General features: G+C 32.2%; 1 protein-coding gene across 2 annotated transcripts in view; it reads right to left on the bottom strand.

Moving 5' to 3' along the window:
- The window catches only part of LOC126811928 (TBC1 domain family member 16), a 37,070-nt gene that overhangs the window by 8,285 nt on the left and 15,732 nt on the right, over positions 1-13,053 (bottom strand). For both annotated transcript variants that reach the window (XM_050537989.2, XM_050537990.2), the window contains exons 2-7: positions 7,048-7,350; positions 4,584-5,976; positions 3,159-3,325; positions 2,019-2,186; positions 1,216-1,364; positions 744-878 (exon numbers count right to left, since the gene is read on the bottom strand). In XM_050537989.2, the coding sequence (XP_050393946.1) occupies positions 744-878; positions 1,216-1,364; positions 2,019-2,186; positions 3,159-3,325; positions 4,584-5,976; positions 7,048-7,263 (2,228 nt within the window). In that variant the 5' untranslated portion in view covers positions 7,264-7,350. The remainder of the gene's footprint in view (positions 1-743; positions 879-1,215; positions 1,365-2,018; positions 2,187-3,158; positions 3,326-4,583; positions 5,977-7,047; positions 7,351-13,053) is intronic.

Genomic DNA, 13,053 nt, shown 5'->3' with positions numbered 1-13,053 from the left:
GAGAACCTTTGTCAAAATGTTGCCAGAAATAAACGTATGTTCCATATGAATGTGTCACTATTGATAGTCAAACAAATTTAAGGAAATTGTTAACATTTAGTTTCTAAAATTCAGTATGTCTCTTCTCCTCCTACTCGAAATCGAGTACTGGGTTTATATCTTTTTTATAATGTTATCTATTTGTGACAGGGCTGGAACAGTACTAGATCATTGGTCACAAAGGCAAGAGGACTAATGCTTAAAGCAGCCAGTAATTTGTCCTCATAAATTATACCAATTATAGAATATGTACCTGTAACAATTCAGAAATTCTAACAGTTTAATGGTATTTGTAATATTCTTAAATAATGCCCATAATTTATTTCTCGGTAACATCTATTACTGTACACAAATGTTATTTTGGTTGACAACCAATTTAAGAAAGGTTGTTTTCAAATGTTTTATTTGAGAAATGTGGCGGTTTGTAAAATTCACTAAGTACGTAGATGGCCATTATATAGTGTCTTTTAATTGCATACAAAGACTAGATGTGTTTCATAAATTATGAAAATATTGTTTCTTCAATGGATTGAACTTGACAACCCTTTCTATAACACTAGTCCAAGGGAAGCAACTGGTCTTTAAATAAAAACATTAGGGGCTTTTCATATTCGTTAATAGAGTAGAATCACTTTCGTCACAGTTGAAGAATTTCAGGTCAATACCAAAAGGCTAGCTGGTTAAATTGTAAACATGAAACTTACTTTAATATTTCAATGTTGGGATTGTTTTCACCACGGAAATAACGATGACTTCTATCTGTCCTAACAACATCTTTTTCTACTGTACACTGAATAGCTCGCCAGAACCTCTCAGCGTCTTTTTCATTCATAGATTCTCTAAAACAAAATCATAGACAAAAATCATCAAAATCAACAAATATTACATGTAAACAGTTCTAATATGGCAATATGTTGATTATTATCACATTAGAAATTGGGGTGGGATGGGGGGGGGGGGGATGTATATCACAGGGTATGTCATAAAAACAGGAGTATATGCCCAAATGACCTATTTTGTTTTGATTTGAATGAATGTTAAATCTCTCTGTTCTTCACTTTCACGAATAGATTCAAGATGCGATTTGGTTGTGGTGTACATGCTTCAGACAAAAACAAATTTAACATAATAATATTTTATAAAAGATATATTTTTATCAAACAAAATCCTACCTACCTTTGTTTTCTGATATTCTGATACTCAATATATTTATCATTACGGATTTTCTCTCGTTCTTCAAATGTTGAATGAAAAGGATAGAATTTAAGTAAAAATGGCCAAGCTTCATGTCGAAGTAGAGGATCAAGTCCTCCAAAAAATACTGCCTGAAATATCAACAAAAAACAAAACAAATGTTATTTCTGATCACCTCACAAAAGATTAGGAGCTATGGTTGTTAAATGAGCAAGGCACTGGGTCGCTAACCAGAAGTTCCCTTGGATTTTTGAATGTGTTTCCCTTATAGTGGTACAGGAAAGAGGGTCTGGCAAGGTATATGTCTAGCCATTCATATAGGAGGAAAAACTGAACTGCGTGCATGTTGGAATGCAATTTAAATGACCTTTGATAGTTGCAATTCGAAGGAGAGTAGACAAAAACATCTGGGCAACATTTTCCTCAAAGCACTCTACATTGTACATGGTGTATGCCCTTCTTCCTCCCTAATGATAAACATTAGGATTTAGTTACGTGCAATAATACGTCATAGCACGAGATCACAGCTACTTTATGATGACAAGAATGAATTCTTGTCTGAATCTAAATAACTAACTATTTTTGCATGGAAACCGATCTTCTGAGTCAAGAATACATATTTTTGTAAGACTATATAGATACTGGCATGATAAATATAGGGAGTAGAAACGTTTTGGTATTAACATCTTTTTCATCTATGACAACCTGTATGACATTTTTTCAACTAAATTGATTAAAGAACTTTTAAAAATGAAATAATATACCAGTTCAATTAATAAACAAACCTTTCTGAGTTGATAATCATCTTCTATGATGCCATCATCCATCATATGTGATTGCCAAACGTCCTCTGTTACCCTGGGATACACACCTTCCTCAGGATGACACTGGTCGTCGGTGACTTGGGGTTTCATAACTAGAAACTGTCGATATGGTGTGTCGCTATCTTTTGTCTACAACAAAAACACTTTGTTCACTACATATAAGATAAAAACCAGAAAATAAACTACTGAATTCAATATTTTATAGCCTATGCTGTAATTATGGAAATCAAAATTCAACTGCAGATAATCTCCCAGCTATGATTCAATCCGACTAAAATGAGGCCCATCAAAAGATATTACCCAACACATATAGTAGGCACTGACAAAATTTTGAATTCTTCATATCTTTGTAAATACTTAACAGAAGTGAACCAATTTTTGATTAATATTCCTTTTAGAGATTCAACTTTCACAATATTGTAGTTTACAAGGGATTCAATATAATAAATATCAATGGTTTTAAGTAAGGTTCTTCTAAATCACAAACAATAAGATACAAGTTATACAAGCTCTCAAAAATAAATTCTCATTTCATCATCTTAGTTTTAGCGCAATAAGAATTCCTTGTAAACTACAATATTGTGGAGGATGAATCTCTAATATCTGTCCAAAAATGGTTCAATTTCGTTCAGTATTTACAAAGATACATTGAATTAAAATTTCATTGATCTTTGTTGTTCGCTATGCTATAAGCCTGCAGCCATATAATTGTGGGCGAACATAATTGATAGGAGGTTATCTAGCGTTGGTATTTTGATTTCTTAATTAAATAATCAATATGAGCACATATTAGCATGGATTAAAATATGAGAAATTTGATATTTTAGCGGAGATTGCCGAAGAATGCAAATGATGTATCGTTACTTTAATGTGCCAATTTTGTCAAGTTTCATTAAAATAATTAATAATGATCGATTGTTAACTAATGGATTTATTTCTGAACAACATCAAGTTTCTTTATAACATGACAAATGTTGACTTGCAAAAAACCCAACATAAGCCCTTTGTTTTCTTCTTTTATTCTGTCGTGATATGTAAAAATATATATTTTTAAAAAAAAAAAATATATTTTTATATTTATAAAAAATTAAATTTACTTACTTGTGATTTCCTGAAAAGATCCCATTGTTCAAATATTTCTGCTAGCTTATCCAGTCCTCCACTATGAAAATGTAATATTTTATACTGTGATTCAGGACTAGCTATAACAACTTGCCCCTGGGTACATTCGTTATCACTATAAAATAATCGCAACGACCTCATCTGACCTGTAATATATTGAGAACCATATTTACTATTAAAAGACACAACACATTTTATATGGGAAAAAATCAGTAGTTTGTACACAAATAGGATGACATTGAGCGTTCTCTTGTGCTTGATAACAATCAGAGAAGACTTGTCCAAACGTTCAGCTATATGTGTACTAACCAGTGATTGTTTTGTGTTTTATATTGTGTTCAATTGCAAACTGTCACTCAAGGCTTATATTTACTATCAATGTACTAGTTTATTTCTTTGCAATTGTGAAATCACATCATACAGGTAGAGTGACATCAAATGTACATGAATGTCACTTTCATTTGGTTTCCATAATAAATTATATATTAAGTTTCATTTAATTATTCCTCAAATTTAATTTTCTGTCTGCACTGTAAAATTTTGATATATGAATAACATGACAGAAAAACCTCTACTAAGATAAAATATGTTTGACAGAAAAGGAAAAAAAATTGCCCAATGTGCATGGTCTGTGAATTAAACTTGACTCGAAAAGATTTAAAGAGAAACTGTTACAATGGTGATTGTCACTGATCAGTAGATTTAATATTTTATTATTATCACGATTTAACTATAAAATATTGATACTGATATAAGACAATTTGAAGGTGGGCATTGTACATATCAGAATTGGAACACATTTTCACAGTCGTAAAATTAAGCTTTGACTACTTTTTCTCTGCCAGCCGTTCGGATTTTACTAAAAACCTGGGTCCAGTGAACACACTGCCGTGTACGTAAAACACCCCTTGACAGTCGGTGCAGAAAAGTTGGACGTTAAACAGTTTAACTTAAACCCCATTTTATTTCCTTTTTTCTCTGTAGTTATATTATTCTAGTTTATGTCATAACCAACTGCGTGTTTACAATATATCTCAATAGTAAGTGCAGGGGGACTGCACCACACACAAACAAGACACAATATACAGACATCACAAACAACAAACGTACACATCAGATCAAGTGTAAGTATCCATGGACTTTTGAGTCCCAGGCCTGTAGTGATACAGATTTCACTCAAAATGAAAAACGAACTAACAATAGGGGAATATTTCACAAATGTTGTATAATACTAGTGAGTCATGATTGACTACATGTAGGTGCTAAATGAAATATAAATGTAGGCATATTGAATGAAAATACCTTTATATGAGTAACCATTTACATAAAATTTAGTACATGGTAGAAAACGGTTTAGAACTCATTTCAATATGCTTGGATTTGGCACACTGAAAACATACTCACCCAGGTCTACAGAAAATACTCCACAAACTTGTTCTTTGGCACTTTTTCTTTCTTTCCGATAATTAGAATAAGATACTGAGTTCTCTGGGAAAGTCATATTATAGGTAGTTATAGACCCAGCACTACTTGTTGACAACGAGTGAACAGAGTCCTCTTTTGATGGGGAACAAGGAAGTGATTCAGCATCAGAGGAGTAAGGAGTTGGAGGATGGGAGTCAGGTCCCGAAGTTGTTGTGGAAGAAGAAGAAGAAGAAGAATCATTACGGCAACGAGTCACAGAAATATCTGGTGTTAGCATTGGTGTGTTGGGTGGTGGAATAATAAAATTACTTAAATCTAGTTCATTAGGAACTTGTATTCCACACTTAATACTTTCACGTCTCTTACCACTGTCCTCTAGAGTGTCACAATAATAATTAATCTCAGGAATATTCTGACCAATACCGTTTTGTCTTAGTTCAGCCACTAGGCTTTCATATCGACTGTCAGACGGGCTAGGATTGGTTGAATCAGAACTTAAAGATTCAACATCTGTGGATTGAGAACTACTTGTTTCAAATTTACTTTCGTTTTTATTGATGTTTTTTTCGTGGGGATCTTTGGATGCTTCTAGGAAAACATCCTTTTCTTCTGTCACGACTTGAAGTTGATCGCCATCCATGACGATGCTTTTAACAGCCCGAGCAGGATCAGTAGAATCACGAGCTTTAGCATGGAGTTTGTTACGTTTCATCATGGCCGCTAATTGTTCTTCTGAAGTTAATCCATCGCTTTCCTGAGATGATGGATCATCATCTTTAGAAGGAGTGGTATTCAACAAATTTTTAACTTCACCATTAGAGTTACAGTTCTTTTCGTGCAAGTCATTCACATTAACGCCTACTTTCGAAGGCTTGGTTATTAACCCTGTACCTTTTTCATTATTCTGTACACTGGATATATTATGCGTTGTAATGGCTTCCTCAGAGCCAATACCCGAATCTGTTTGAGATTTACAACTAGAGCTTAACTTGTTTCCCAAGCGACATCCTCCATCTTCTTTATGCTGCCAGCTATCCAGGCTGTGAGATTCATCGCGCGAACCAAGAGAAAAATCGGAACTAAGACTTGTATTATCTACACTGTGTTTTTTGTTCTGGACTGGTACTTGATCCTTATCTAACTTTTGTTCACTGAGACAGTTTGAGGTTACACTGGCTTGGTCAACTGGGGATCCAACAGGAGATGGAGAGGTATCTTCATCAGGTTTAGCAAATTCTTGTTTTGGTGCCTTCCTAGGACTGGCCCGTGGAGTAAACCCTTTAGGTTTACTTGGACTACTTTCAATACTTTTTGGATTCTTTTTTAGAGAAGCATTCGGAATCCATGTTAGAAATAATGTTGGACCTTTATCCTAGAAAGAAAAACATACATTTTAAGACATCATAAAGTGACCATTGATCTAGTAACAAGACTTTTTAATAAGATTTCCACAGTATCGTCTTCATTAGCAAAAATCTTATATTAATTTGTACAAAAGATTTCCCCAGTATTGTTTTCATTAGCCCGGACAGAGCAGAAAAGTAGGACGTTAAACTCCATTTTCATTTCATTTCATTTTCCATATTACTTTGTACAAAAGCTTTCCTAGTATTGTCTCCATCAGCCCAGTATTACTTCGTAGAAAAGTCTTGAATACTGGTGACATGATTAGAATCAAATTTTACTTCTAATTGTCCATAGGTAATATAAGAAATATGGAATATTAATAAAGCAGTAAATTAAAATATAGAAATAACTGGCATTTGTTGACATTTATTTGAGATTACCTTTCTGAATAAATCTACATGGACAGACTTTACTTAATTTGTATATAATGAAGATATATTTAATGAAAAGATGAGAATGAAATAGCTGTCTGCGTTTCTAGTTAATATCTTATTAAGTGCACTGAATTTTGGATTCTTCCTTGGTAGATTGTACTGTCACACTATAAGGACCAATAAAGCAATCAGAAACGATTGCTTTATTGTAATCTATATTTAAGAGATACAGACATGTGTATTATCAGGTAGCAATCGATGTACATGTATGGATGGAATATAGTGCACATACATCATTATTTAATTTAAATAGAATCCAAGGCTGTGACAAATTAAATCCTTATTGAACTTATAGCAGGTGGGTGGAAGAATCCTTGGTACAGTGGATCTCAGTGAGACGAATGGGTATAAAAGGAAAAATAATAATGTATATAAGTAATATTTCCCAAGTAATGAAATTGATAATACTGTATTTGAAGAAGGTTAGATCTCGGTGATACGGTTGGGATTAAAAACCAAAAATAATACTTCCAAAGCAACAAACTCGACAAGACTGTATTGGAAGAAGATTAGTTTTAATCCAGTATAAATCTTCTTTAAGTACTGTCTTATTGAGTTCGTTACATGACGAATATTACCCATGCATTATGAAATATACTTACATCATCTTGTTGAGCTCTAACTGTTAAATAACCAGGATGATGTTCTACTTCTAGTGTTAACGGTGCTGGTGGATGTACACACACGTTATTCTTACAATATATAATCTCTCCATCTAATGGTGGTGATTTAACACTATCTGTACCTATACCCAACAAGTTCGTCGCTTTCTTAAATATACTACTAAAAGACATGTTGACATAGGTATCCATAGTCATTTACACATGTAGCTTCATCTGTTCACTGGTTAAGAGAGACTTGAGATTAGAATAACAAGTTCTCACTCCCATTTTAATTCATTTATTCTGGAAAGAAAAAAAAATCCCATTTCTATAATTTATTATAAAATAAAAATTTTCACCAATAACGAAATAAACAAACTTATGCCTATGGTAAATTGATTATCATCAAGTGGTAATTATACTATTATGTAACTGTATATTATCTCTGCTTAGCTGTAATAGAAAATGCTCATTATCGAATTTAGTCAACTCAGACACAGAGAGAGAGACATACAGACAAACCTATTTTAATACTGTCACTCTAAAGTTATGAGCTTGATTTATATTTATCTCACTATTACAAAGAAAGGAAAAAAACAGACATTATTCTTCTAAACTATCAAGGCATACAAAATTGGGGTTCTGGCAAGAGGTTTTTAATTATATAAGTATTGCGCTAATTAAGTTAAAACTAAAAGATAACGATATACAGCTTTTTAATATTCTACGTCAGCCATTGTGGTACAATTCAAATATAAAAATAAACAATAAAACAATATATTTTGATGTTTGGTATGAGAAAGGAAATCAAGTAGGTTTTCTATAAAGGTGATTTTATGACATAGGACACATTCAATCTATTTTTAATTTCTCTCCACACTTTACAGCCTTGGATGGATTTAAAAAAATCCCTTCTGGCTAAATAGAGCACATTAAAGAATATAAATCCCAAAACAACAGATATCAGATTAATACTACCCATTTACCCTCAAAATATTTATCTTATGTTGGATTAAACTAAAGGCAAACAATGATTTTGATATCCCCTTGATAACATGTTTATTTGGTATTGATACTGGTGATAATAAAATTCCTAATTTGATACATGTATATGGTTTAGCACAAAGGCTTAAATACAGAGAAAATAAACCAATTTTGAATGTATTTAAAAAAAATTATTATAGGCCTACTATTTATTTCAAAAAAGAACAAATTATACTCAGTGACAAAGTTCAAGATAGATGGAAACAATCTGAAGGTCTTTTCATCTGAGTTTTTCCCTGCTAATCGTTTAGTAAGATCTGTGATACCCCTGTGGCTTGTTGAGGGGTTTTGCTTTGTATTGTATAATGTGTAGTATATATACAATAATTTTTGTCAATGATGTAACTGTCTATTGCTTGAACATATCTTTACTGTTTCCTAGTTTTTTGCTTTTGCTAAATGTATAAAAAAATATTGTTCAAAACAGAAAAAAAAAGAATAAACCAGACATATACTTTATAAAACATATTCAGTTGATTTGGTACATACAGTCAAGAACCTTATTCAAGTACTCGGTAACTGTTTATACTTGAAATAATTTGCCCTGAGCTTATATTTTTTTTCTTCATTAAACATGTATTTAAGTCAACATATATATACAGTGTAGCTATCATAAAGTACTTGGGGACCTAGCGCTCAATTTAGGCCCTACAGTGGATAACCTCCCTCACCCCACTCCCCAAAAATTTTGAATTTAGTAATTGAAAGTTAAGAATATTTACCTTACTACCTATAAATAGAGCTTGTTTTTTTTTTAAATCCTCAAAACTACCCTGCTAAGCTCTGTATTAGGCCATTAATCATTTTCATGATCTATATAATTCCCATGGAGTACTTGATTCATGATAGTTAACATTAATGATAGACATATAAGTTTAATGATATACATATAAGTTGAATTATTGAATGATGCCTAATGTATCCATAATAACTAATTGGTCTCTTTATTCATAATCTATTGTTTAACACAAAGTGACAGATGTGACAGCATTTGGCAGAAGGCAAAGCAGATCATTTTAATTTCTGTTTTGTTTCATGCATTATGTATTTCAGAATCTTTCAGTTTATTCCAATGACATTTGTAATAATTAAAGCTGCCCACAATTCCTGTGTATTGGTATAATTATCTACATTTTTTTGTACGTAATTAACAACGTCTCTTAGACTAGAAATTATGTATAGCAAATGATAAATGTTACCGTCTATACCTTCAGGCATTTTCTGATGTGTCAAATTGATTTGTTCAAATGACTGAAGATAATGGCCACATACTACTGCATGGAGGCGAACAATGATGAAATTGCGAACAGATAGAATTAATTTCCAGAAGGCTTCTTTTTATAAACGTCTTCCTTGTGTCTTATTCATGAAATAACTAGACAACTGCTTTCACCATGCAATGGTTTTCTTATTCTACTGTATTTAAAATTATGACTTGTACCACCCAAACATCTCCATATTAATGAATTTTAACATGTGTAATAAAGTGTCAAACTCGAACACATCCATCATTTTACTGTATCAAAACAACATACTACTTGCAAGAAATGAAATGGGGTTTAATGCCCTACTGTTCTTCACCAACCAAAATGAAAAATGGCATATTCCATGCAATGTTCTATCAGGGAAATTTCACCCTGACTGTGGCATTTTCAAAGTCTTGGTAGAATTCCAACTGTGACGGGTTACATGCATGGAAATGTGTACATAGAATCTTGATTAATTGATTTTTAATCTCATCGGAGTGACTAGATGATGTTTCTTGCCAGTCCGACCATCCTGCATCATTGCTCTCCCCTTGCAATATTTTACTATAATTATTTAATCCATCCTTTTCCTATTACATCACTCTGATTTCATGATACATGTACCTTGCTGTTGTATATTACTGTGATCTGACATTATTTAATTGACTAAGTCAAATATGGATCATAAAACAAATATGGCACAAAAAAATAACCTGAAAGAATCAGACGAAATTGATAATAATAAATATAGCCTTTAGCAATCAGCTTATTTATATAAAAGATATAATAACTACATGTACATGTAACTATGATAACATCCTCTTAATTCTTTAAATATTCCTAACTTTCTTGTACGATAATTAATTGATCCTTTTCTACATTATGTTCTAAATTAATGATATGAGTCTACTTAAGATACTTGAATGGCGAAAACAATTTATTCCTGGAATACCAAACGTACAACTCTGTCAATGTCCCTTTTAAGAACCAAAATGACTCAGATGTATTGTAAATCAGTTTTAATAAATTGTCATTCAAACTATTTTGTTATTCAATTAAATCTAGTTCAGTTCCCACCTACATGCAGATCATAAGCCATATATATTGGCATCAGAAAACCTATTACTGTCTTGATATATATAATTAAACCTATTATCTGTGGCGCCAATGGCACCACGACAAGTTCCTGCTATATTTAATAGTAATTTAGCTGTCACCTGGGGAATTCTCTTACAAAGCCGGCTTGCTAAACAAATGACAGAACGGTAGAATACATATAATTCATATCTGATGCTAACCTAATCAGCCAAGATAATTAAGAATCAATAAACTGCTAATTGGTATCAACAAGACAGATCAAAGTACATGTAATCATGTAATATTGAAAAGATGTGAATAAATCAAGATATGACTAGGGTTGACAACAAACAATTAAAACTCTCAGGACAAACCAATTTTATTTTCTGTTCTTTGGGAACAACTGTCAAAATTTTGCTTCTTACAATGTATTTCTTTGGGATAACAACTAATTTAAAAACCAAAAGTACAATGTTGCTCTGTTCAAAAGTTTTTAGTTCCAAATATTTAGGTTTTGAAATTTTAAATAAAACATGATTTATCAAGATTCTGAAGAACAGAAAATTAAATTGGATTGCTGTGAGAGGAAACCAGAGCACTGCAATAAACCACCAACATTCAGAAGATGCTCTTATCTCCAAGTCACGTTCATTCAAACAAGGGATTCAAACAGCGATGGCCAGCTAGAGCTTGATATTACATGTAGGTAGGTCATCCCAACTCCCATATGTATAGACACCAGTTAATATTCACAGCCTATTGGTAATATTACTACCAATACCTTCTTGTGAGTCAAGTCTGGAAATAAAGCCACTTGTCACTGCAGTCACTGACAAGACAAATTTAGACACAAATTTAGTCTTTGTCTCAGAAAAAATCTGGTTTTAGATATCGATATTATGAAATCTATCTTTGATGGAGTTTCAAAACCTTATTATTATTATTATTAATAAAATGATATTTATACAGTGCTCATCTTCCACCATAGAGCAATACTCAGAGGCGCTTTACAAAAACATAAATTGAAACAATGCAAAATGTAAATGTACATAAAAGTACATACACATAGAAAATTACATTATCATATGATAAAAATGCAAGATATATAAATTTTTTTAACTAAAAGCCTGTGTATAGAAATGTGTTTTTAGTGATTGTTTGAATATTGTAATAGATTTTGCTGACCTTATGAAAAAAGGGAGCTTATTCCAGAGTTTCCGTGCCTTGAAAAAGAAGGATTGTTCTCCGAAAGAAGAACGATTTACAGAGATGGGTTTAAGAAGAAACGAGTCACTAGATGATCTCAAACACCTGGTTGGCGTATATACAGTGGGTAAATCTTTTATATAAGCGGGTGAAGTGTCATTAAAGCATTTATAACAGTAAAAGTATTTTAAAATTAATGCTGTGCTTAATGGGTAACCAGTGTAAAGAAGCTAAAATTGGAGTTATGTGATCATGTTTTTTCGAAAGAGTTGATCAATCTGGCAGCATACATTCATGAAACTCAAACTAATCACTGGAAGCATAAATAATGGATATCTATAGTTAATTTACCAAAAATGGACATCCCACTTATTTTTTATTCTTAGCAGATTGATATTCATTATTTACAGCTATCAACCTCACACCATTTAACAGTCCAACACTATATAAATCAATCGACATACATACAGGTTGAGATAGAGACATCTTGTCTACCAGACATTTGATGTGCTTCCAAAAGGATGTTCACATCACTTGTCTGCCATCAGGTGAAAAGAGATTGACATTTAAATAAGCTTTCAGCCTAATAATAAGACACCTAAGTAGATGCTGTCTGCCTGCAATTAATGTTAAAACCCGAAGAAAACAGATCAGTACCTTGTAAATACATGTAAATAAACAGTAGTTAAACCGGATGTCTAACAGCAATTCAAAGATTTTATCAGATTTAGAATAGCCTTTTACATACTAATTATCTGAAAATAACCCAATCACCACTGATACAGCATTTTTGGTCGCTAATCTCACTGAAACACTAACAACAACTGTATGACTTGAAAATATATAAAATACATCTACATGGATAGAGTGACATAAATATTACATTATTATGTAACCTCAATTTGCAAGCCTAGTGAACATTTCTGAACCACTCAACATCTGGAGCTGAAACTTTCAGACAAACTATTTGGGATACTTTTTCACATTTTGGTGTTTAACATGGAGGCCTATACTTAAAGGGCGTATAGCTCTATTTTTTTTAAACCATAAAATAGATGAAAATGGTTCTAAAAGCACATATTAATGTAACATGCATGTATGTAAACTGATTTATATTCAATTTTTGAAAATAAATAATGTAATTTCTAATCAAATGTTCAGTGAAATATGTTAACACTGAACAGTTCAAATTGAACAGCAGTCGTTTACGCTTGCTTAGTCCATTCTGAAGTGACGAGTGATAACAGATACATGGGCGAATTTCTGCTCACTAATAATAATTCCTCCGAAGACCAGAAGTTATTTTTCTCGTGTTCTCTTATCTAATGACATTCAATTACTTTTTTGAATCGTCAGATATCCTCTTACAGTCTCATATAACAACTTTTGGTCTTTGAAGGAATTATTAGTGAGCAGAAATTTGCCTGTGTAT

This window comes from Patella vulgata, chromosome 2, assembly GCF_932274485.2.
Source record: "Patella vulgata chromosome 2, xgPatVulg1.2, whole genome shotgun sequence".
Lineage (NCBI taxonomy): Eukaryota > Metazoa > Mollusca > Gastropoda > Patellidae > Patella > Patella vulgata.
The sequence above is the reverse complement of the archived record's forward strand: the minus strand, read 5'-3'. Positions and strand labels throughout refer to the sequence as shown.